This window comes from Euphorbia lathyris, chromosome 7, assembly GCF_963576675.1.
Source record: "Euphorbia lathyris chromosome 7, ddEupLath1.1, whole genome shotgun sequence".
NCBI classification, from domain to species: Eukaryota; Viridiplantae; Streptophyta; class Magnoliopsida; order Malpighiales; family Euphorbiaceae; genus Euphorbia; species Euphorbia lathyris.
The window spans coordinates 49,254,497-49,280,866 of NC_088916.1; the positions used below are offsets into that span (position 1 = coordinate 49,254,497).

The 26,370-nt window shown below is 38.9% G+C and overlaps 1 protein-coding gene, 1 long non-coding RNA gene and 1 pseudogene across 2 annotated transcripts; 2 read left to right on the forward strand and 1 right to left on the reverse strand.

Annotated features, from left to right (window-relative positions):
* The first annotated feature begins 987 nt into the window (after positions 1–987).
* Positions 988–3,662, forward strand: LOC136200937 (subtilisin-like protease SBT3). The gene is made up of 2 exons (XM_065991438.1): positions 988–2,743; positions 2,893–3,662. Exons 1-2 carry the CDS (start codon positions 1,059–1,061, stop codon positions 3,506–3,508), a joined length of 2,301 nt encoding a protein of 766 aa, XP_065847510.1. The 5' UTR covers positions 988–1,058; the 3' UTR covers positions 3,509–3,662.
* A 2,275-nt stretch (positions 3,663–5,937) lies between these two features.
* On the forward strand, positions 5,938–9,057 carry LOC136200675 (subtilisin-like protease SBT3; annotated as a pseudogene).
* A 1,499-nt stretch (positions 9,058–10,556) lies between these two features.
* On the reverse strand, positions 10,557–11,645 carry LOC136200677 (uncharacterized). The gene is made up of 2 exons (XR_010673436.1): positions 11,399–11,645; positions 10,557–10,876 (listed from the first exon to the last, which is right to left on the reverse strand). It is a non-coding gene; the product is annotated as an uncharacterized lncRNA (long non-coding RNA).
* Between the last annotated feature and the right edge of the window lie 14,725 nt (positions 11,646–26,370).

Below are 26,370 nucleotides of genomic sequence, written 5' to 3' on the forward strand. Positions count from 1 at the left end.
ATTAACTATTTTTATTTTGATTTTTTACTACGTTGACAACTCATCAAAAAGACGTTCTAAAACACTTTTTATTTCTCTCTACTTCCGCTATTATATATAGTATATAATTTTATTTGTGACTTTTGAATTTCCTTTGCTTAGTGTTTTTTCATTTTCCCGTAACTCTTACTGTTTTTTATTAATTTAATTAATGGACTAGTAATTATTTAATATATTATAAATATAAATATGTTATTAATAATTATTTATTTATTCTTACCAAAAAAAAATAATTATTTATTTATTTTGATTTTGATTTTTTACTACGTTGACAACTCATCAAAAAGACGTTCTAAAACACTTCTTATTTCTCTCTACTACCGCTATTATATATAGTATAGATTGTTCGACTAGCTAAACATTGAGAAATTATAACTATATTAAATAATATACATGTATTTCCATCTAAAGCTAGGTTATGCAAAGTAAAAAAAAAAAAAAGCATTCGGATCAAGAAATGTTAGAGTGAATAACCATTAGAATGTTTGGGCTAATGAGAGGCATTTTCAATCCATCTCAAAATAGAATTCTTAATTCACACCTAAAATTCAGGATTACGGTGTAGACATAATATAAACTGCTAAATTACAAAAATATGAAGTGGTTCCGCCCCTATATATATATATATATGTGAAATAAGGGTCTATTTAAAAAATGCTTCGAAACGAAATGACAAACATCTCTATCATGAAATTAAATTGACAACTATAGAGCTAGCATAGGAAGACTGACTAGCAGCAGCTTAATTAGCAACTATACTTAAAAGTCTTGAATGTGGCCCTATAATACATGCGATGCATACTGTCACATTAATACAATTGAATTTTTGATATTCCGTTCACACATTCAACTATGTCATTGTCAAGAAAAAATACCACATATTGCTAATTCGTATCACCACACTTGAGCTAGTGGGTAATAATTAAGAAGCTTCAAATGCAATTACATATCTCAAATCTCTATATAACCATATAGAGAGTAATGCACAAAAGATATTATCATTTCAACTCAATTCAACCATGGAAACACATAATAACAGTAATGTTTGGCTTTTCTTTGCTTTCTTGATCCCAACATTAATACAAGCACAGACTCAGACACACAATTATATTGTCCACATGGACTCATCGGCCATGCCCAAAGCCTTCTCCACACAGCATAATTGGCACTTGGCTACTCTTTCCTCTGTTTTCGCCGACTCTAAAGCTAAAACAACCTCCATTGATTCTAGACTTTTGTATAGTTATACCCATGTTGTCCATGGTTTTAGTGCCCATCTCTCTGTTTCTGAGCTTGAAGAGTTAAAAAAATCTCCAGGTTACATCTCTTCTTTCAAAGATGTACCTGTTAAACCAGACACCACTCATTCCCAAGCATATCTTGGCCTCGCTTCCAACTCCGGAGCTTGGAAGTTGTCCAATTACGGCGAAGGTATTATTATCGGAGTGGTGGATACAGGTGTTTGGCCAGAAAGTGAGAGTTACAGAGACAATGGAATGCCTGATATTCCTAAGAGATGGAAAGGGAAGTGTGAAAGGGGAATCCAATTCAACTCCTCACTTTGCAACAAGAAGCTCATTGGAGCTCGTTTTTTTAACAAAGCACTGATTGCAAGTAATCCTAATATGACACTTTCCATGAATTCTACACGTGACACCGTGGGCCACGGGACCCATACGTCGAGCACAGCGGCCGGGAATTTCGTGGAAGGTGCATCGTATTTTGGCTATGCTCCGGGAACCATCAGCGGGGCGGCTCCACGGTCACATGTAGCCATGTACAAGGCCCTGTGGTCAGAAGGTTCTTACATTGCTGATATAATTGCTGCAACTGATGCAGCAATTATTGATGGAGTTGATGTTTTGTCCCTTTCGTTGGGGTTGGATGATCTTGCTCTATATGAAGACCCTGTTGCCTTGGCCACATTTGCAGCCATTCAGAACAATATATTTGTGTCTACCTCTGCAGGAAATAGAGGGCCTTTTTATGGGTCACTGCATAATGGAATACCTTGGGTGCTAACTGTTGCTGCTGGTACTATTGATCGCGAATTCGGAGCTGTTTTGACACTCGGAAACGGAGATTCTGTCTCTGGAGTTGCTCTGTATCCAGGGAAATACTTTTCAGGCCAGGCTCCACTAGCATACAGAGGTGAGTGCTCCAGTTCCAAGGAAGTGTCTGATTTGAAGCAGAAGATAGTGGTTTGTGAAGAGGGGAAAAATTCACTGGAAGATCAAATTGAGAACATAAGCCTTATAAATGTAACAGGAGCAATTTTTATTACCAATGAGATAGACTTGGAATCCCACATTCCCAGCTCATTCCAAGTAGTTTTTGTGGATAAGAAAACCGGGGAAATCATCAAAAACTACATAAAAAGCACCAAGAGTACAACAAAGGCAAGAGCTAGTTTGGAATTTAAGAAGACTAGTTTGGGTATTAAAGGAGCACCAAGTCTTGCAAGCTACAGCTCTAGAGGGCCATGTCTTAGTAGCCCATCTGTCTTAAAACCAGACATTATGGCTCCTGGTTCTCTAATCTTAGCATCATGGCCTGACAATAGTTCGGTAAAATGGATCGATGGCGAAGAAATATACAGCAAGTTCAATATTGATTCAGGGACATCTATGGCTTGCCCTCACGCAGCAGGAATAGCAGCACTCATGAAAAAGGCGCATCCAGATTGGAGCCCGGCCGCAATCAGGTGAACCACTTAACTAAAGTGCAGAAAATTTGCCTAGATATAATCAAAATATCAACTAAATAATAAAATCTAATCTTTCTATTTATATTAAAATAAAATCTCTAAATATCAAAACTTATTTTGTAGTAACTAACTCAATATTTCAACAGGTCGGCTCTTATGACAACTGCAGATTCAATGGATAATACAAATTCTCCCATCAGAGATATCGGCAACAACAACCGGCTAGCCACTCCTTTAGACATGGGAAGCGGCCAGATTAATCCGAATAAGGCTCTTGATCCGGGGCTAATTTATGATGCTAATTTAAAAGATTATGTTAATCTTCTCTGTGCATCAAATTTCACCCAGAAACAAATCCAAACCATCACAAAATCTGCTTCTAATGATTGCTCCTCCCCATCATTGGACCTTAATTACCCCTCTTTTGTTGCCTACTTCAATAATGACACCCAAACAAATTTGACCAGTGTTCAAGAATATCACAGGACTGTCACAAATGTAGGAGATCCTGTCTCAACTTACACTGCAATTCTGACACCTATTGATCAAATAAAGGTCACTGTTACTCCGACAAAGTTGGAGTTCAAAGCCAAGAACCAGAAGTTAAGTTACAAATTAATAATTGAAGGTCCAAGAAGGATCAACAACACAGTTATAGTTTTTGGTTACCTTAGCTGGGTTGAGGCCAACGGTAAACATATTGTGAAGAGTCCTATAGCTGTCACAAGCCTGGCCTTGGAAGATTATGCGAACGATGATTAAATTGCAAACTCTAAAGTCTACTGTAGTTAACGTTTATATATCATTAAATGTGAAAGAAAAATTATCCTTCATTCAGCTAAACAGTTGATGATGGAGCTTTCAACTTATCAATTGATGCACGCATAATTTGCTTATAGAGGATATAATTCTACCACTTAAGTAGAGATTAGTTATTGCATCCTGCCACATATATTCATGACAAATTGGCTACGATATATGATGTAGAGGTGTCAAAAAGGGCCATGACGCATTTAACTCGCAATTAAATGAATTTGGATTGACCCTTTTATGAGTTGGGTCATAAATGGGTCTACCCATCTAACTCATATAATAAATGGGTTGGGTCGTGAGTTAGTTGGGTTGACCCATTTAATAATTTGTGGAAATTAGGAAAATTGAGAAAAACCTAAAAAACCAGTCATTAAATGAATTGGGTAAATCCATTTATCCATTTTGACAAAACTCATAATGGATAACTAGTCCTTAAATAGATAGGGTGGTGGGGCAAATGCAGGAAGCTGATTGATAGTGAATTGGCAAAAAAAAAAAATCTAAAGAAAATAAAAATTAAAAGACTATATACTGTATGAATTAAAAAAATAAAAAACATTATACTGTATGCCAAAACAACATTGAGCTTATTTAGCTAGGGGTGAGTGTCAATTTAGTTACTAAATGAATTGATGTTTAACTAATCATTCATACTAAATTATTCTTGGAACTTAAAATCGAACTGAATAAGTTTAAAAATCGAATACGACTGAAATAAAATTTATCAACCGATGACCAGCCAAGTAATAGGTTAAAAATTGTAGAAATTTCAAAAAAAAAAAATAATTATTATAAATCTAAAACAAAAAGTGGTAATATATTAGTGGTTTATATATTAAATGACTAAGAAAATGTACAATAAATATCATATATATGTATAATATATTATAATTCGGTTCGTTTCAATTTCACCAACAAAATTTTATGGAAAAGCTAAGATAATCAAACTACCACTATTTCAATATCGAAACAAACCAAACTAAATAAAATCAAACAAAACTCTTTTTTAGTTCAATTATCAGTTACTTTTAGAGTTTGCTCATCCTATATATTTTGTTGGACTCGTTTGGATCTCCCAAACAACACCTAATTAATCTAATGTTTATTTTATTTTTTTAAAATACATCAGTTTATTTTTTGGTTACAACTGACTACGTACACTGTAAAGCAGAATTGACAAAAATAGATATTTTGCATTTGTTAATAGTGTCTCATCAAGCATGTCACCAGTTGTCATTTTGTAACAATTTGAAAAGCTTTCTACTAGATTCAAATTTTCGGTGTCGTGTAAATTTTCATTTTGATTTGATAATTGAGGAACAAGGAATTCAAATATTCATGTAATTCTAATTTTGTTCTTACTGATGATGAATAAGTAATTAAAACCTATCACCTTCACTTTATATATATATATATATCCTAAACGAATTACAAGTTGATGAATTTACATGCATAAAGTGGGTAGTTCATTCCGGTAAATAGTAATGCGATGATGTACTTATTAACTTAACAGAACATATGCAAGAGCATTTGCAAGTTGTGGATCCATATATGCGACCTGGAAAAATTCCCAACCATTTCTTAAAGTAAACAGAATGGTCCTTCCAATTCCATTCCAAGTTCAACACACAGTTTAGGGGTATTATATTGAGATAAAAGAGCATTAAACCAAAATAAAAAGTTAAAATCCCAAACCAGAGAATTTCTACGTATTCGTGAAGTAAGACATCCAACCAATTAACAGAGAGATGCATATTACTTACTATATTCCTGAAGTCAGGTACAGGTCAAGGGGGGCTGGCAAGCGCTTGAACACCCACCTAGTCACCGAAAAATGCTGGAAGATTCTATGAAAACTGTGTACGGAGCTTTAATATTTTCTACAAAAGTACCCAAAAAAATATCAATTGAGCACACATAGATCACCGGATAACAAGTGCCCCCTGTCATTAAATCTTGAATCTGTCCCTGTCTGAATTAATACACCGGACTAATAGGAATACATACCACTTCTGAGATATGATTAGTGTTAAGAAATTAAAATGTACAAATAACATCAATTGATTGATTGAGTGTATTACTCCGTGAGTATGGTAGAATTATCTCAAAACCAAGTAGTGAAAGCTGAAAGTCATATTTTAGGAAATAACCTCCAAACTTGACTAGAAACTTAGACTACCATACAAAAAAGCTGGAGGGAGGCTACAAGCTAGGATAAAAACTGAAGACTTCCCTCTGTTACTGTCACCGTCGCAAACAGCTGTTATTTGTTCGAACACCACACATGCCATACCAACCAAGTTTCTTGAATGTTTCTTTATATCAAAGTTATTAAAGGCGCATGGCGCACTAAGACGCAAGGGGTCCTGAAGCCTTGGCGCACGGCGATGGCGCGCGCCATAGCGAGACAAGGCGCGCGCCATAGCGAGACAAGGCGCACTTTCAAAATTAAAAATTATAAACTATAAAACTAACATAAAAATGCAATGAATACTAAATTATGAAAATATCTTAAGCATAAATAGATTTTAAAATGCAAAATAAACTTCATATTAGAAAGATAAAGTTGAATACTAAATCCGTAGTGTTTTTCTTTCTACTAGACTTCTGTTGTTTCAATCCGAAGTGTTTTCTTTCTACTAGACTTCTTCCTCTTCAAATCATAAACGTACTCTGTTTCTTCCTCTACTAATAATAAACGTATAATCTCTTCTCTTCTAATAAATGTATACTCTCTCTCTCTCTTTTAATAACTTTTTTTTAATAAAACTGCCCCTAACTGCCAAACATTCCAGAAAAAACTGCTCCTAACTGCCAAACATTCCAGAAAACTGCCTCTAACTGCCAAGGCGCGCCTTGATGCGCCTTTGGCAACTGCTCTTGGCGCAAAATGGCGCACCAGGCACGCGCCATGGCGATTGGGCCTCGCCATGGCAGCCCCATGGCGCTAAGGCCTGAGCCTGGTGCACCATGCACCATAGGCGCGCCATTAATAACTATGCTTTACATATTCCATAAATAGCTACCAACTAGTCCTTTTCATGATTAAAATTGCCCTGTGCAAGTCACAATAAATACAATTAATGATCTAAAACTACTTAACCCATTGTCTATATAAACAGAAAACAAGTCTACTGTCTCAAAATATCCTTCAGCCAAAAAAATGTATTACAATATTGATTTGAATGTATGGGTTGCTCTTACCACAAATTTCTCACTCTTTATTCCCACACTAGTAGCACAAACCGACACTTATATTGTCCATATGGACTTATCTGCCATGCCCAATGCCTTCTCTACACAGCATAGTTGGCACTTGGCTACTCTTTCCTCGGTTTTCGCAGATTCTAAAGCCACAACTTCAATATCTACCGCCTCTTCTAAACTTCTCTATACGTATACTCATGCTATCAACGGTTTTACTGCTCGTCTTACTCCTAGTGAGCTTGACATCTTAAAAGCTTCACCTTGCTATATTTCCGCCTTCAAAGATGTACGAGTTGAAGCTGACACAACTCGCTCAACTTCATTTCTTGGTCTCAATCCCAGCTCCGGAGCTTGGAAGGCATCCAATTCTGGAGAAGGCATGATTATTGGGGGTGGTGGATTCAGGTGTTTGGCCGGAAAGTGCGAGCTACAGCGATAAAGGAATGTCTAGTATTCCGAAAAGATGGACAGGAGAATGTGAAAGTGCAACGCAATTCAATTCCTCACTATGCAACAAGAAACTCATCGGAGCCCGGTCCTTCAACAAAGGAGTGATTGCTAATGATCCTAATGTCACTATATCCATGAACTCTCCCCGTGATACAGACGGCCATGGGACTCATACATCAAGCACCGCGGCAGGGAATTTCGTGGAAGGAGTATCTTACTTTGGTTATGCCATGGGAACTGCCCATGGAGCAGCTCCCCATTCACATGTAGCAGTATATAAGGGTCTTTTGCATATGATATTGATCAAGCAATTATTGATCAAGTTGATGTTTTGTCTATCTCATTGAGTGTATTGGGAGTTCCTTTCTACGAAGACCCTATTGCGCTGGCCACTTTTTCAGCTGTGGAGAAGAACATTGTTGTGGCAGGCTCTGGAGGGAATAGAGGGTCTTCCCGCTTGACAATCAGGAATGCCGCACCCTGGATTCTAACTGTTGCTGCTAGTACGATAGACCAAAAATTCAATGCTGTTATAAAACTCGGAGATGGAGTAACACTCACTGGCCAAGCTATCTTTCCATTAAGTTTTCCTTCCAGAAAACTTCCAATTGTTTTCATCAATGGTCCATGTTTGGCAATGGACGAATTATCCGAGTTTGAGAAAAGTGTTGTAGTATGTGAAGAAACGATTGAGACCTCAGTCGAAAGCCAATTTGGTACTGTGGCAGCAACAAATGTTACTGGAGGTGTGTTCATTACTAATTCTACGGAGCTTGATTCGTTTTTCCCTACCCACTTTCCAGCAATGGTCTTGGATTTTGAAAATGGCCAAAAGCTCAAAAAGTACGTAAATGCCAGCGCTTCACCACAAGTAAGCATAAAATTCAAGAGAAATAGTGTGAGTAATAAAGCTGCACCAAGTGTTGCTGCATACAGCTCAAGAGGACCATCTTGCATTATCCCATAGGTGTTGAAGCCTGACATTATGGCTCCTGGTACTCAAATCTTAGCTGCTTGGCCTGAAAATATTTCCGTGGAATTCATAAAAGGTAAAGATGTATTCAGTAATTTTGAAATTTTATCTGGGACATCTATGGCTTGCCCACACATAGCAGGAGTAGCAGCTCTTTTGAAGAAGGCACATCCTGATTGGAGTCCTGCTGCGATAAAATCTGCCATGATGACCAGTGCTGATACCATGGATCATAACAATGAGCCTATCAAACATCTAGGTCATGGGAGGCGGCCATATAAATCCTAACAAGGCACTAAACCCTGGCCTTATCTATGACTTGATATCAAGTGACTATGTCAAAATACTCTGTGCACTAAACTATACCCAAAGCCAAATCCAAATTATCACAAAGTCACCTTCTAACGATTGTTCCTCCCCTTCATTGGACATTAATTATCCCTCTTTTATTGCTTTCTTCAATGGAGAAGAGTCGGAAGCCAATTTGACCACTGTCAAAGAATTTCACAGGACTGTAACCAATGTGGGGGACCCAATTTCAAGTTATACTGCGAGTTGGACTCCTATTAAAGGATTAAATGTTAGTGTTGTTCCAAAAAAGTTGGAGTTCAAAGCCAAGAATCAGAAGTTAACTTACAAGCTAGTTCTTCAAGGTCCAAAAAAGACGGAGGAATTCCTAGCTTACAGTCAACTGAGCTGGGTAGATTCTACCCAAAAGAACATTGTCAGGAGTCCTATTGTGGTGGCAAACTTCCATGTGGATAATATAGGCTAAGAACTGTCTTATCTAATAATTTGGATAAATAAATTAGGCATCGTTCGCTTATTCCTAAGAGAAGAAAAAGACATTCGTATAACTTCCACATTATGTACATATAATTGCTTGTTTAACAGAAGCACCCACTATGCAGGTGATAAATATCGAGAAAATGTAAGATTAGAAACTTTACATTGTTGACAAGCTGGCTACTCTATTCTCCACATATTTAATAATAATAACAATACTATTGAGGGCAAAGAATATACGAGATGATGGAACTTTGTTGAGCAAGGATTATCATATACAGAGAAAAGAAGAAGTGCAAAATTTAAACATTTCAAATAGAATGGTTAACTAGAGTGATCAGGACTCCTGCCCCTAAGCTTTTAGTCACCAAAAAAAAAGTGAGATCTGTCCTGTCATGCAAATAGTAATGAGCAGGCACCTAGTCTTGTCAAAATTGAAGGGATACGACTCGTATGCGTCAGTTTCACAAAAGAAGATTCCTCATAAACAATGCTGGATGTAGTTGTCATGGTGGAAACAGCAAATAAGATTAACAGGTCACAATTATATATATATGAGCAGTTGGAAAGCGCAGTTAATTCAAAAGCAAAACGTGGGTGAGAGAAAAAAGCTTGCATAACTGCAAGAGAGAACTTTAACTGTCACAAAGACAGATTATTTCCAAAAGTTTGGCAATTCCAGATAGATCAACTATTAATCCCATAAAAATTGCATAATAGCAGAAATAACCCCATAAATTTGTTAGTAACTTAGCATTATCTTTTGGATAAAATAAAACGAGACAAGGACATACATAAAAATTGCATGTAAAATTAATCATTAGATAGATGGGGAAGGGACTAAATGACATTACTGACCTTGGGAGCAATTAGCAACATCCATATTGTTTATCACCTATGAAGCACGGAAACTCTTCGTGACATGCGTTTCCCCGTTTCCGGCAGATGTGGGAAAAGGAAACTCTCGGAAACTGATACGAAACGTTTCCGGGCACGTTTCCGTAATTATCCAAAATATGAAACGCATCTCTCAATTTTTAAACCGTTTTCCCTGCCTATTTCGATTAAAATTTTGGAAATTAAAACTTTCTATTTTGCAATTCCTATTCAATCTAATATTAGAAAAATTGAAACTTCCTATTTGGGAGATAATTCCTTCCTTGTATCCTTCAAGTTAAAGAACTTACACATATTTTTTTCTCCTATAATCTTTGTCTCTTGAATATTTGATTGAGCTTGGACTTTCTTCCTCTTTTTCTTCAATCTTGTTTTTTCTAATGTATTATTATATTTTTAATATTTATAAATACGCCCCTATATTTTAAATATTTACACGTTTCCCCCACGTTTCCGTTTCATGTGTTTTTCAAAAATCACGTTTCCAGTATCCGTTTCCGTTTCAGTTTCCGTATAACGTTTCCGTTTCCGTGCAACATAGTTTATCACTATGAACTTGCATTGAACCTCCACCTCACTGATGAACTCTTTCCCAAGTGTGAACCTCCAGCCTTCATTAACTTAAAAGACCACCATGAATAAAATTATACTAATAACTTAAGTACATCATTAAGCTGTGAGAACACTCCTTAATTTGCTATGATAGTTATGGTTATATGAGCACTTCACAACATTGATGTCTAATTAATCCAGCTTTTATATTCTTGGATACAAGGGTGAATTCAATCATATCCTTAAGTCTAGTAGGCACAAGACATTACAAATTATTATTGTTCTCATCTCCTCAAAATATGGAGAACCACAAAACTGAACATAAAAACAAAGATAAAGCAAGAATCTAACATGATATTCAACGTTTAGTAATGCTTCCTTCTGATGCAACGAGCATATCAACATAATACTGTTGAATATATACCATCAATCCATTATAACTTCTGCTGAACCTGAAAATTATGAAAGAAAAACTTTTTATATTAGCCATCGAAATTACAAGAGAAAGTTATTGTATGAAGGGAAACAAACAGCAATAGAAATCATTATGGGAGTGAGAAACAGAAAATCGCAAATCAACAACTATTATGCCAATTGCAGATTGCCATTGACATGCAAAGCTACAATAATTGTGCTGGAACCTGGACAATATGGCAAATCAAAACACAGGCCACAAATCAGAGGCATTCATGCTAACAATCAACAATTTCATTCAAATCTTTTTACAGGCATAGACAGCACACTTCACCATGAACCCCCTAAATTATACGTGTAGCGATGTACAGAACCAGAGCCGAAGGAAACTGATAATAAGATTTTTCAACCTTAATGTCGAGCAATTGGCCAATTATCAGGTCTAGATTCTTGAAATAATTCTAATTGTTTCAATTAGATATTTTCATCAGAAGGATTTCATCCAAACCGGTTTACATACTATATAATTTTACTTGACACTAGATTAATAAAAAGAATACCTAAATGGAAATGGAGACTCCAGTTTCCGATTGGCGCTCGCTCTTCACGTCGTCGGTCCGACTTTCAAGTCGCCGTTCGGAATTTGTAGAAGGAATGAGAAATAGATATCGAAAGAGAGAGGGAAGAAGAAGAAGAAGGAAATAGGGAGGAGGAAGAGAAAGGTAAAAGGTGGCCGGTCGGATGAAGGTCGACGGGTCGAAATGGGAGGACGGATGACGAGGGAGGATGAGAGGGAAAGGAGGGGAACTGTGGGCGGGAATCTGTATGATAAAAGATAGGGGTAGTTCCGTAATTTAAGCCTTGAAGTTTGATGGTACGAGGAAGATTAGGGTAAATTACAAAACTGTACCAAATTTGAGGTCCATTTACATATTTAAACGCATTACACAGTACACTACATATCTAGACTATTTCATTTAGAAATTACCTATACTACTCTTCATATATATAACACGTAGAATTTTCTTCCTCTTTCTTCCTCTCTTTCTCTCTCTGTGAATTCGAAGTGTTTGTTCTCTGCGAAATCGAAGTTTTTTCTTCTCTGGGTTTCTTCTCTTCAATTTTAATGGCAAAAGGCGGCAAAAAAATACATATCTACTGTATTTTATGTGATTTTGAAAGGTTTTAGGGTTATGTGTTCTCGTTTTGCGATCTTTGTTTTAGGGTTTAGTCTATCGTTGTATTTTTTCGCTAGTTTATAGCTATGTTTTGCGAAATGGGACTTAAAAATAGTTCAAAATAATAGTGAAAAGTTCATTTTTCCAGAAAATTACTTCACGGTTATGAGTTTTTTTCGCGGTTTTCGTCAATTATGAAGCAAAATCTTCGCGGTTGGGGTAAAACCGCAAAGTAATTTTTCCCTTCGCGGTTGAGTTAACTGCGACTTCACAGTTTGATCAACCGCGAAGGTAAAAATGAGGGTTTTACTTCGCAGTTGTGATCAAACCGCGAAATAACCAAGTAAACTACAAAGGTCTTTTTTTTTGTTGCATAATTTGCCTAAATTGAGCTACATTCTGTTGAAGGTTGATTTATCCAAGAATGATTTAAATAAGAGGAAGATGGTATCAGTTGATGACAGTGTAAAAGACATCAAGTTCAAGTATCATTTTATAGCTTGAATACAAAGGCATCAATCATAGCGAGGGGTGATTGGGATGTGATGACGATGGTGAAAACCAAATTAACCAAAGAGCAAATGGAGATGTTTATGAAGACTTGTTTTGAAAATTTGGCTGATATGGAGGTGCTTATGTTATAGACTCCTCTATGCCATAGGGTCATTACGAGAGAGATTGCTCAACCAAATCCAAAACATAGAGAGATGTGGTTCAACATCAAAGGAGTTTAACTAAAATTCGATAATTTTGAATTCAGACTCATAACCGGGTTTAGATTTGGTGATCCGACACCAATTGTGAAGGGAGTGAGTAACTTAAAGAAGGCAAACAGATTAAGAAATTTGGATTTCGAAGGTAGTCCGGTCTTAACACACAAACCTACAGTGTAGGGTGGATCAAGAATGTTGGAGAGATGAAGGTGACCCAAACTCTTGAGATAGGAGAGTATAGTGACGAGATGGGAAAAGAATAGTGTGGCCACCAACACCTAACCAACAACTACCACTAAATGCACCAAAAGGTGAGACAGAGTATTGAAGAAAAGAATAGTAAGGTCAAGGCTGTTGGTCCCTTATAACGTAACAAGTTAGTTCCAAGGGGGGGATAGGAACTATTTAAAATTTAAGTACGTTAAGGCTGACTTCTTTTTCTTTGAAAAGGATTACACAGCGCGCTGAGTCAATAAGACACTAGCTTAGTCAACTGGTGACTAAGTCAGCTTCTTTCTTTGAGTCAGGAGATGGCACTTAAGTCTATTCCTGAACTCAGATACTCAATGCACACAACTCAGCGTGACCTCTTTACTTGGTCAGTTTTGTTTAAGCAAGCAATATATATATATGAAGGAGTTTAAGGTTAGAAAGATGTTACTCAGCAGATTTATCCAGGTTCGGCCTCCAAGCCTACGTCCTGTCCCCGGAACACGTTCCGAGATTTCGAATTCTCTACTGAGCTCTTTAACGGTAGAGCATCAAACCTTTTACAACTTAGAAGCTGAGTATAACAAGAGTACCTTCCTCTATACCTCTACTCACTCCTAATCTCTCGCTGAGTACTATAACCGAGTACTCAGCCTCTCCTTTCTAATCTCTAGAAATGATAAAGATTTGTCCTAAACAACAATTGCTAAGACACTTTAGATGATTGTATAATCACTCTAGACTTTTACACAAATGATATATAATTTGGTGTAAGTATTTGCTTTGCTTTTCTTCACAGAACTTGAGTCGAATTTTGGTTAGCGTAATGGCTTGATAATATTCTGTGTAGAATGAAGCAACTGAAGGGCTCTATTTATAGAGACATCTGAGATATCGGTCATTTCGAATTTCGAAATAACCGTTGAAGGGAAACGGCTTCCTGTCGTTGTCACTCAGTTTTGCTCAGAGCTCTCGGCCAATCAGATTTGAGTATCTTCTGTCCTCGGTCAATGTTGAGCAGCTTTTAGTCAGCTCGGCAGAATGTCTCTCCATTTACGGTAAGGTCAACTAGACAGCGTTCTGTGTCTTCTGAACTTTACCCAAAGTGGAAACACTTTATCTGAAAGTTGTTCTTGCTCAGCTGCTGTCTTGTACTCTTTGTCGATTCAACTCAGCAGCTTCACTCCGAAGTTGTTCAACGAAGGTCTTCTAGATCCTTCTCTTGCTGAGTTGCGTTTTGATCGTAACGACAGCGTTTTGCACACGCGGGCCGAGTTGTCTTGATCTGTTTGACTTGGGCCTTGACTTTCGTATGGGCCTTGGGCTTTTTATTCTTTATGTCTTATAAACCATTTTAACTCAACATTGAACAAACACATTAGTTAAATAAATCAAAGCATTTAAACTTAGTGTGTTTAGAATATATTTAATTTTACTTAGATAATTTTGTCAAATCAAAATCATGTGGAAATGTGTTTCAACAAACTCCCCCATTTTGATGTTGGCAAAACTATTCAGCGAGGAACTCAGTGTTGAGCTCCCCCATGATAGTTGACCTATTATTGCTTAGCAAACTCCCCCGTTAGGGTTGAGCTACTGACTTAGTTTTTAACTCTAAACATTCTAAGGTTTAATCGAGTAGGTCTGAGGTCAGTTTTCAGATATAGGTCAGCTCATGGAACATATTCTATTTTACTCAGCTTTAAGCGGAAGATTTATCATTCAGAGAGCGCTGAGAAAATATTTTGTTCAATGGTTTTTATGAGACAATGTTTTGTAAGCATACAGGACAATGTCAAACATTTGATCAGCATGGGATACAATCAACAAGTATTATAGACAGTAAACACAGTTGATTTAGTTGAAGATACATAATAACATAATACTCGGCATCATATGAAATAACTCAAGTTAGGATAAAGGATGCAAGTATTGCATTAAAGTGAAGTAATCAGCATACATAGAAAAGGATGAGCATAAAAAGAACATATAGACTACAAACTAATTTAAACAAAAAAACTGAGCTAGCCTATTTCTACTTCTTTTTCTTTTGCCTAGACTGACTGCTTCTAGGAGCCTCGTGCTGAGTTATAGCTTGTTCTTTCTCCCCCGTTTTATCAGCATCGGGAGTGTTGGTCCCTTATTTAGTTGCAAGTATAGTTCCAAGGGGGGGTTAGGAACTATTTAAACTTTTTCGCAATTTAGGCAGACTTCTTTTACTAAAGAAAAGGTTTGAACAGCGGCGCTGAGTAAACAGCAAGATACTGGCTTAGTCAACAGGTGACTAGGTCAGTTTCTTAGCTTGAGTCAGGAGATAGCACTTAGAGTCTATTCCTGAGCTCTTACGTTTTTATGCGCACAACTCAACTTGACCTCTTGACTTGGTCAGTTTTGATTGTTTAAGCAAGCAATATAAATAAGGAGTCAAAGGTTTAGAAATACTTCACTCAGCAGATTTATCTAGGTTCGGCTTCTTCTAAGCCTACGTCCTATCCCCGGAACACGTCCGAGATTTCGAATCCTCTACTGAGCTCTTTAAAGGTAGAGTCTCAAACCTTTTACAATATCAGCAATTGAGTATGACAAGAGTACCTTCCTCTATACTTCTACTCAATCCTAATCTCTCCGCTGAGTACTTAAAACCGAGTACTCAACCTCTCCTTTCTATCTCTAGAAATGATAAGTGTTTTTGTCCTAATACAAAGATGTGCTAAGACACTTTAGACGATTTATAATCACTCTAGACTTTTACACAGATATGAAAATGTAGTGTAAGAATTTTGCTTTGCTTCTTGCTTGCAGAACTTGTGGAGATTTGGTCAGCGTAATGGCTTGATAAAGTTCTGTGTGTTGTGAAGCTTGTGATGGCACTATTTATAGAGACGTCTGCTCATTTGGTCATTTCAAATTTCGAAATAACCGTTGGAGGGAAACGGCTATATGCCGTTGTCATCCTGACTTGCTCAGAGCTCTCGGCCAATCACAATCGTGTATCTTCTTTCATCGGTCAGCTCAGCAAATGGTCTCTCCTTTTATGGTAAGGTCAACTGGACAGCATACTGTGTCGTCTGAACTTTGCCAAAAGAGCAAACACTTTGTCTGGAAGTTTTCCTTCATCAGCTGCTGTCTTGTACGTTTGTCGAGACTACTCAGCAGCTTCATCTTGAAGTTGTTCCCGAAGGTCTTCTAGATCCTTCCGTTTGCTGAGTTGCATTTTGTTCAAAACGGCAACGTTTCACTCAGCAGCTTCATCTTGAAGTTGTTCCCGAAGGTCTTCTAGATCCTTCCGTTTGCTGAGTTGCGTTTTGTTCAAAACGGCAACGTCTTGACATACGCGGGCCGAGTGTACTAAGTTGTTTGACTTGGGCCTTGGCTTCCGTATTGGGCTTGGGCCTTTTTATCCTTATATCTTATAACAGTTTTAACTCAACATTGAACAAACACATTAGTAGAATAAATTAAAGCATTTAAACTTAGTGTGTTTAGAATATGTATTTTAAGTTATACTTAAACAATTTTGTCAAATCAAAATTATGTGGAAAGGTGTTTCAACAAACTCCCTCATTTTGATATTGGCAAAACTATTCAGCAAGGAACTCAGTATGAGCTCCCCCATGATAGTTGACCTAGTATAATTTAGCAAACTCCCCCGTAAGGGTTGAGCTACTGACTTAGTTTTACTTAAGACATTTAAGGATTTAAATGAGTAAGTCTAAGGTCAGTTTTCAGATATAGGTCAGCTATTTCAACATATTCTATTTACTCAGTGTAAAGCAGAAGGTTTAGTCATATAGAGTGTGCTGAGTAATTTGTTGTTCAATGAGTTCTTATCAGAATATTTCATAAGTGTATAGGTTCATGTCAAACATGTTGTCAGCATATCATTTAGTCAATAAATATTATAAGTGTTAAACAAAGTTGATATAAATGAAGATACATAATAACTCAGTACTTATTAGCATATATCATAACTCAGTATTTGAATAAGAAAAGTAAGTATGATATATAAGTTGAAAGAAGTCAGCAGTTACACAACACAAGAAATAAACATAGCACATAGATTACAAATGTTAAGACCTAGCCTATCTATTTCTTTTTCTTGCCCTGTGACTAACTTCGCTCGTACTGACGTTGCTCATGCTGAGCTCTAGCAGCTTGCGCTTTCTCCCCCGTTTTGTCAACCTCGGGGAGCTTAAACGCATCGGTTAAGACAGCGCGAGTCAGTTCTTGTGAAAGCTCTTTTAGTTTGTCAGCACTTTCATTGACGCCATCAAAAATGGCAACTCCATCAGCTGATACTTCGACTGGTATATGAAGATCAGCAGCACTGAGCATATTTACACTGAAAGCTTGAGCTTTGGCTTGCCAGATGAGAGCTTCAGAGAGGCCAGCAAAGACTTGGTGGAAAGTTTTCAAGAGAGCTGAGTCATAATGATGACGCTGGATATTATTATGACGGATGTGGTTGAAAGATTGCTGTGCGAGAGACATCAACTCATTCTGCTTCAAAGCGTCAGTATCCATCTCTTGCTTGTTGAGGTTAAGTAGCCTGATGGCCTCACCGATTTGCTCGACTGAGCACTGACTATAGGACACCATTTGCTCATTTGTCTTAAGTTTCTCAGTATGAAGCTGAGCAAAAAACATCTTGAGTTCTGAGGAAGTGGCGTAGTCAGTGTTCACAGCAGACAACTTCTGAACTTGTAGATGGAGTGAGTTCAGGTGTTGAATTGTTGACAGCTGTATCTCTGCCAACTTGGCAAGTGAATCCTGCTTAGCTTGCTGGGCTTGGAGTGACAAGACTACATTCAGCAGATCCTTGAGTCCCTTGACTTCGTTGAGAAACAGAGTGACCTGGGAGAGCTGAGTTGTCTCAGGAATTGAAGATCCAGCAGCAGGCGAAGCGGAGTGTTGAAGATCATGGATGAGTGCTTGCACTGAGTCAATGAGCTTTTTGCCGGACTCAGTGGCATCCCGATGTACATCAGCATGACCAGAAGAAAGTGGAGTGAAAGGAGTACCCGGGTCAGTGACTGGATGACTTGGCTCAATCTGCACTTGAGTTGGAGGTAAGGTTGATTGATCAGCAGAGAGGTTGGTGATGGAAGTCATAACCCGAACACTGTCTATGCTGACGGCAGAAGGATGAGGAGTCAGCACCATGCTTGAGGAAACAGCATGGACAGTGCTTGGTTCAACCTGACTTGTTGAAGTGGTGGAAGTGGTATGCTCGGCATGTTCCTGTTGAGAAGAAACAGAGGCTTGTTTTTCCAACGGCGTTGTAGTAGAGGAAGTTGAGGGCCGTTTGAAAAATTTTAATTGGACGGTAGAAGGATCCTTTGTTGTCTTGGAGAGGACAAGTTCAGGAATAGTCAGTGATTGCACAGGAGGCTCACTGACCATTTTCTCACTGGCCTTAACCAGCGTTCGCCTTCTACGCGGTGGAGTGGTATGATGAGCAGGTTCTTCTGAGTGAGTAGGAGAAGGTTCCTTGCGCTCAGTATGGGTCTGGTCAGCTTGCTCAACTTGCTCAACTCCAGTAGCTAACTCGGTGTCAGTTTGCACAGCTCCACACTCTAACCCAGTGTTAGCATCCTCAGCTTCAATTTCGCTGGCATATTCCTCAGAATCCTCAGCGTCATCCTGACCGCTGGCTTCTTCTTCTTCTTCCTCAGTACTATCTCCATCAAGTTCTTCCTCAACTTGAGAGATGAAGTGATCATCTAGTTGGACCTCAGGCTCCTCAGACTCAGCACCTGTACCTTGACACTGGGTGAAGTGAGAGTCACCCGGTACAATGAAGTCGGTCGGTATGGCTTCCAGAGGAGTCAAAGTTGAAGTCTTCTGCTTCTTCTGAGGTTGCTCAGCAGCTTTCTCAGTTCCAGGCTCACCTTGCCTGGTTCTCTTCTCAGCTGACTTACCAGCTGACCTTTGCCTCTTTGCTGGAGACTCAACATTTTTAGAAGGAGTCTCAGCAGATTTCCTCTTGCGAGAAGCTGGGGCCTTAGTTCTTCGCTCTTTCTTTGGCTCAGAAGTTTCCTCAGCTTGGCCAGCATCAGCAGCAGCAGCAGCAACTTTACCTTTCTTCAAAGGCTGTCCAAACTTCAGTGCCCTCAGCGAGGCAGCTGTGATCTCGGTTTCTCTGAAAGATTCCTCACCTTCGAGGTCAATCTTGTGATCAAGAAGAATTCGAGTTATGAGTGACCCAAGTCTCATCGTACCCATGCTGCGTAGGAACCCAGCAACTAAGAAGACCGGCATGTTGATGGGGGTGTACGTCAGCATGTGCCATATGAAGCATTGTTCAAAGTTGGTTGCTGATGTAGTGCAGTTCATCTTTGGGTAGATGAAATAGCTCAGCAGGTAGTGAGCCATCTTCTGGTGCTGTCCCATTGAAGATGCTGAGATCTCTCCTGAGTGACCCTGAGGTTTGCAGAAGGTATGGACGTAGTTGGTTTTGTCCTGATCTCCTGACTTCCTCAGCCTTACTCCCTCGGTTTTGAGCTGGAGGAGATTTCCTATGTACAGAGGGTTGATGAAGATGGTTTTCCCTTTTACTTCAGTGCTTAGGTAGTCGGCGGAGTCACTGGAAACCTTGAGGTTGTGGTAAAATTCTCTCACTAGGTCAGGATAGGTCTCATCCCTGACCGAGAACAGCCCAGTCCATTCGTTCTTTGCTATCCATTCGGCAAATGGTTGTTCGTTCTGTACAAAGTGCTCCGAAACCCATCTGGAGGGTTCTACCTTCCATTCAGATATATTGTCGAAGACCTTGGAGTAGGTCTTGATCTTAATAGCTTTCTCTTTGCCAGAAGTTTGGCCAGTTTTACCCTTGCTCGGTGTAGAAGGGTTTTGTGAAGGTTCATCAGAGCTGGACTTTTGGTGGCCGGCACCGGAGACTTTGAAAGATAACTTAGTCATTCTTCGGAGATGGAGGAATTAGAGGAATTTGAAAGAAAAGAAGTTCTAAGTGATTTCTTTGCCTTAAGAATTGATTAAGCGTAAAGAGTAAAAGATGGGGAAATACCCATAATTTATAGACGAATTGAACGGTGTGGATCTTAATCGAATCCATGTGTCAGTTTTGCCTTGGGATCATGTACCGACAACGATCCTGGCATTTATGACACATTACGGTGAATACGTCATCCTAGGCTATACGCGTGCTTTGCATTTATGCTAACGGATTAATCACTCAGTATGTAGAATGTCAAGCATTTGATATTCTGAGTGGTCAGTGCAGTATTTAAGGATGATTTTAAGTTCAAGTTCTAAACTAATTTACTCAGTATGCAAGTTTTACTCAGTTATTGTATATTCAGACAGTTCCGATGAGTAACTCAGCAAACAATAAATCATTCAGTATGTAATTCACTCGGCATTCATATTCATTTAGCACAGGAATTCACTGAAGAGGATTAAACATACCAATTGCTTCTCTCAGTATGCTGAACTGCTCACGAGCCAGTGGCTTCGTGAAGATATCCGCAAGCTGTTCGTCAGTTGGGACAAAGGTCAGCTTGATCTCACCCTTGAGTACATGGTCTCTAATGAAGTGATGTCTGATGCTGACATGCTTCATTCTGCTGTGTTGAATTGGGTTCTTGGACAGATCAATTGCACTTTTGTTGTCACATTTGACCTCAATTGTCTTCGTTTGAACACCATAATCTTCAAGTTGTTGCTTGATCCATAGGACTTGAGCAACACAATGACCATCAGTAGTGTACTCAGCTTCAGTGATGGACAAGGCTACTGACGCCTGCTTTTTGCTGAACCAGGATACAAGACAGCTTCCTAAGAAGTGGCATCCTCCAGAGGTGCTTTTTCGTTCCAGCTTATCTCATCCATAGTCAGCGTCAGTGTATCCGATGAGTGTAAAATCATGAGTGTTTGGATACCACAAACCTGCGTTCACTGAGCTTTGCAAATATCTAAGGATCCTTTTTACAGCAATGTAATGAGATTCCTTAGGGTTAGATTGATATCTAGCACAGTAGCATACTGAAAACTGAATGTTCGGTCTACTAGTTGTTAAGTAAAGTAGAGAGCCTATCATACCTCGATATAACTTGCTGTCTACTGACTTACCATTCTCATCAGCGCAGAGGATAGTGTCAGTGCCCATAGGAGTGGATATTGGCTTGCAATTTTCCAAGTCATATTTCTTTAAGATCTCCTTGGCATATTTGGCTTGACTGATGAAGATGCCATTCTTTCCTTGTTTAATTTGAAGACCGAGGAAGAAGTTGAGTTCTCCCATCATGGACATTTCAAACTCAGTCTGCATTTGTTTGCTAAACTCCTTGCACATTGATTCGTTAGTTGCACCAAATATTATATCATCAACATAAATTTGGGCCAGCAGGGTATCTTTACCCTTTTTCTTAATGAATAAGGTTGTATCAGCTTTACCCCTGACGTAATTTCTAGTCAGCAGGAAACTGGTCAGCCTCTCATACCAATCACATGGTGCTTGCTTGAGGCCGTACAGAGCCTTTTTGAGTTTGTAAACATGGTTTGGGAACTTAGGGTCCTCAAAACCTGGAGGTTGATTTACATACACCTCCTCGTTTATAACTCCATTAAGAAATGCACTTTTGACATCCATTTGGAATAGTTTAAAATTCATGTAAGATGCATATGCACATAATATTCTAATTGCCTCTAGCCTTGCCACTGGGGCAAAGGTCTCACCATAGTCTATACCTTCTTGCTGACTGTAGCCCTGAGCTACAAGCCTTGCTTTGTTCCTGACTACGTTTCCTTGTTCATCCATCTTGTTCCTGAAGACCCATCTTGTTCCGATGGTCTTTTGACTCTTTGGATGAGGCACTAACTCCCATACATCATTTCTTCGAAATTGATCGAGCTCCTCTTGCATTGCGTTCATCCAGAACTCATCGTACTCAGCTTCAGCGAAATTCTTCGGTTCTTGTACTGAGATGAAAGCAACATTGCTGAGGTACTTCCTGAGTTGATTCCTCGTCATCAAGGTATTCCCAGCAGAATCAAGGATTGCACTTTCGGAGTGCCCTCTTGGAATCCTTATTTCTTTGGGTAGATTTATGTCTTGTGCTGTTCCTGTTTCAACAATCTCTGCAGAAGTAGATGGGTCAGTAAAAGTAATCTTAGGTTCACTCTTACTCTTGGTCAGCCTTTTCGTGAATGACTCAGTAGCTGGTTCTGAGTCAGCGATGGTTACTGAGTTTGAATCATCTTCGGTCAGCGGCTGGTATCTACCTGCAGGGTCAGTTTCATCGAACTCTACATGTATTGACTCTTCTAACACTTGAGTTCGCTTATTAAAAACTCTGTATGCTTTGCTGTTTGTTGAGTAGCCCAAAAAGATAGCCTCATCAGCTTTTGAATCAAACTTTGCTAAGCTATCTTTGGTATTTAAAATAAAACATCTACAGCCGAAGGCATGAAAGTATCCAATATTGGGCTTTCGTCCTTTCCAAAGTTCATAGGGGGTTTTCTTTAATATAGGTCTAAGGCCTTGTTTGATAAACCACTTAATTACTTAAATTAAAATATTAAACACTTATTTAATTTAAGTGCGTTTGATAACGGTTGTTCCTCTACCACTTAAATTAGTTAATTAAGTGAAAAACCACTTATTTTGATAAGTCAAAATATTTAACTTAACATTTTAAGTTAAACAATATCAACTAATATTTTTATTAAAGCTACATCATTCAATACGTTCAGCACTTATAATATTCAGCACTTAAAATCCAGTACTTATTTTGTCAGCACTTAATTTTCAGTTTTATCAAACAACACCTAACTAGAGCCCTATTAAGAATACAGCATGCTGTGTTAACAGCCTCTCCCCAAAAATACTTTAGAAGCCTATGCTCATCCAGCATTGTCCTGGCTATTTCAACCAGAGTTTTGTTCTTCCTTTCCATAACCCCATTTTGCTGAGGTGTTCTAGGAGCAGAAAAATTGTGGTCAATGCCGCTGGCTTCACAGAATTCAACAAACTTTTGGTTTTTGAATTCTCCACCGTTATCACTACGGATATGAGCTAATTTTAAGTCTTTTTCATTTTCAATTTTTCTAACCAAATTTGAAAATGTCTCAAAGGTCTCATCCTTGCTGGTCAGCAAGATAACCCACGTATACCGAGAGAAGTCATCTATAATGACCAAGGAAAATCTTCTTCCACCCAGACTCAGCGGCTGGACTGGACCAAAGAGATCCAAGTGTAGTAATTTTAACGGACGTTTAGTTGAGACAATGTTTTTACTGTGAAAAGATTGTTTGGTTTGTTTTCCAGCTTGGCAAGCGTGGCATAATTGATCTTTTTGAAATTTAAGTTCGGGCAGTCCCTCAACCAATTGCTTTCTTGCTAGTTTGGCCAGGAGGTCCATGCTTACATGACCAAGTCTCCTGTGCCATAGCCAGGAATTTTCTTCCTTTGTTACTAAACACACAGTTTTTGAAAACTTTTTCTCTAAGTCTAGCATAAAGACATTATCTATCCGAGGGGCAGTTAAAATTAACTCATTTGTTTTACCCTCGTATATTTTACATCCAGTAGCATCAAATATAACTTTTCTCCCATTGTCATATAGCTGAGCTACGCTGAGTAAGTTATATTTGAGTCCGCTGACTAGGGAGACAGATTCAATAGTAGGATTACCTCCGATGGTTCCTGAGCCTACTATCTTACCCTTCTTGTTGTCTCCAAAACTTACGCTCCCTCCTCGTTTACGTTCAAACGTGATGAACTGAGTTTCATCACCCTTCATATGCCTTGAGCATGCGCTGTCAATATACCACATCTTTGACTTTTCGGCACATCTCAGGCTTACCTGCATTGTAACTAGTTACTTTTAGGTACCCAATTCTTTTTGGGTCCTGACTTGTTAGGTGCAACAGGTATAGCATCATACTTTATTTTATGGCGGCATACATGGACAGTATGGCCATTCTTTCCACAGAAGTCACAACTGACCTTCTGTTTAGGATTTTTTACTGACTTGTCAGCACCCCAGTGCTGAGCATGCCAGCACACCTTAGTGGTGTGTCCTAACTTCCCACAAAAGTCACACTGGACTTTTCGCTGGGGATTCCATCTCTGCCGAGTACCTTGGTACTGAGTTCTCAGAGGAATGTTATTTTTATTTGGAACCTTTAGTTGGTTCTGGATGGTTGTGACGTCCTTCCTCAGTTTCTTTGAAACTAATTGGACTTCAGAGACATACTCATGCATGATCTTCATGTTATCATATAGAGTCGAATTGTCCTGAAGAAGGTATCTGAGGTCACTCAGTTTGACCTCTTCCACTTCGTCACAACGTCTGCTGAGTGCTCTAACCTTTTTATTACACTTCTTAACAAGTGTATAGAGATCACTCAGGGCATTAACCATATCGTTTCTGAGCTGGGGAAGAGAAATTACCTCATTTGATTGCTCTTCATCATCTGATGCGATGGATGGGTCAGCATGCTTAGAGACGCATGGCTCAGCAAGTTCGTCAGCCATAAAGCATATCTTCGCTGACTCGGTGGCCTCAGTTTCTATTGATGAAGATTCATCACTGTCACTCCAAGTAGCCACCATTGCCTTCTTCCCACTCTTCTTGTCTTTCCTCAGCGTGGGGCAGTTTGACTTAATATGGCCAGCTTGATGGCACTCAAAGCATGTAATGGGCTTTGAGCTGTCCTTTCTGTATTTGCTGTCGCTTGAGTCAGCCTTATACTTATCAAACTTTTTGTAAGGCTTTTTAGAATATTTGTCGTTCTTCTTGAACAGCCTCTTCATCTTTCTTGTGAACATGGGCATCTCCTCATCATCAGTTGAACTCCCGTCAGTGGAGTCAGCCTTCATGACAAGTGACTTCTGCTTCTTGTCATCAGATTTTTCCTTCACCTCAAAGTTTTTCATGGATATCTCATGGGTCAGCAATGAACCGATGAGTTCGTCATATTTGTAGGTGGTTAAATCATGAGCTTCCTCAACTGCTGTCTTCTTTGCTTGCCAGTCTTTTGGAAGACTCCTGAGTATCTTTTTGACTTGTTCTTCCTCAGTGAAGATTTTCCCAAGTCTCTTGAGCTCATTAATGATGTTGGTGAACCTTGCGTTCATGTCTGAAATGCCCTCATCATTGTTCATCTCGAACAGCTCGTACAGTCTCATCTGCTGATTCACCTTGGATTCTTTTACTTTGTTTGTTCCCTCATAAGTGACTTCCAGCTTCTTCCAAATCTCTTGTGCCAACTCACAACCTGAGATTTTGTTGTATTCTGCAGCATCGAGCGCACAGTGAAGCATATTGATAGCCGAAGCATGGTTTTGAAGCTTCTTAAGATCATCCTCTATCCATTTGGCCTCAGCTTTTATAACTGTTTGGCCAGCCACAACCTCAACAGGTACAAACGGCCCTTGGACTATAGATAGCCAGGCACTCATGTTTGTAGCCTGAATGAAGTTTTTCATCCTATTCTTCCAGAAGATATAGTTTGACCCGAAGAATAGGGGAGGCCTAGTAATAGACAGCCCCTCAGGCAGTATTTGAGTTGTTTGGTTTCCAGGGAGAAACCGAGTGCTGTTTTCACCCATGGTAGGGATCAGCTCAAGGTTGTTAGACCTTTTAAAGTGAGCTTTTAGAGCTCTGATACCACTTGTTGGTCCCTTATTTAGTTGCAAGTATAGTTCCAAGGGGGGGTTAGGAACTATTTAAACTTTTTTGCAATTTAGGCAGACTTCTTTTACTAAAGAAAAGGTTTGAACAGCGGCGCTGAGTAAACAGCAAGATACTGGCTTCGTCAACAGGTGACTAGGTCAGTTTTTTAGCTTGAGTCAGGAGATAGCACTTAGAGTCTATTCCCGAGCTCTTACGTTTTTATGCGCACAACTCAACTTGACCTCTTGACTTGGTCAGTTTTGATTGTTTAAGCAAGCAATATAAATAAGGAGTCAAAGGTTTATAAATACTTCACTCAGCAGATTTATCCAGGTTCGGCTTCTTCTAAGCCTACGTCCTGTCCCCGGAACACGTCCGAGATTTCGAATCCTCTACTGAGCTCTTTAAAGGTAGAGTCTCAAACCTTTTACAATATCAGCAATTGAGTATGACAAGAGTACCTTCCTCTATACTTCTACTCAATCCTAATCTCTCCGCTGAGTACTTAAAACCGAGTACTCAGCCTCTCCTTTCTATCTCTAGAAATGATAAGTGTTTTTGTCCTAATACAAAGATGTGCTAAGACACTTTAGACGATTTACAATCACTCTAGACTTTTACACAGATATGAAAATGTAGTGTAAGAATTTTGCTTTGCTTCTTGCTTGCAGAACTTGTGGAGATTTGGTCAGCGTAATGGCTTGATAAAGTTCTGTGTGTTGTGAAGCTTGTGATGGCACTATTTATAGAGACGTCTGGTCATTTGGTCATTTCGAATTTCGAAATAACC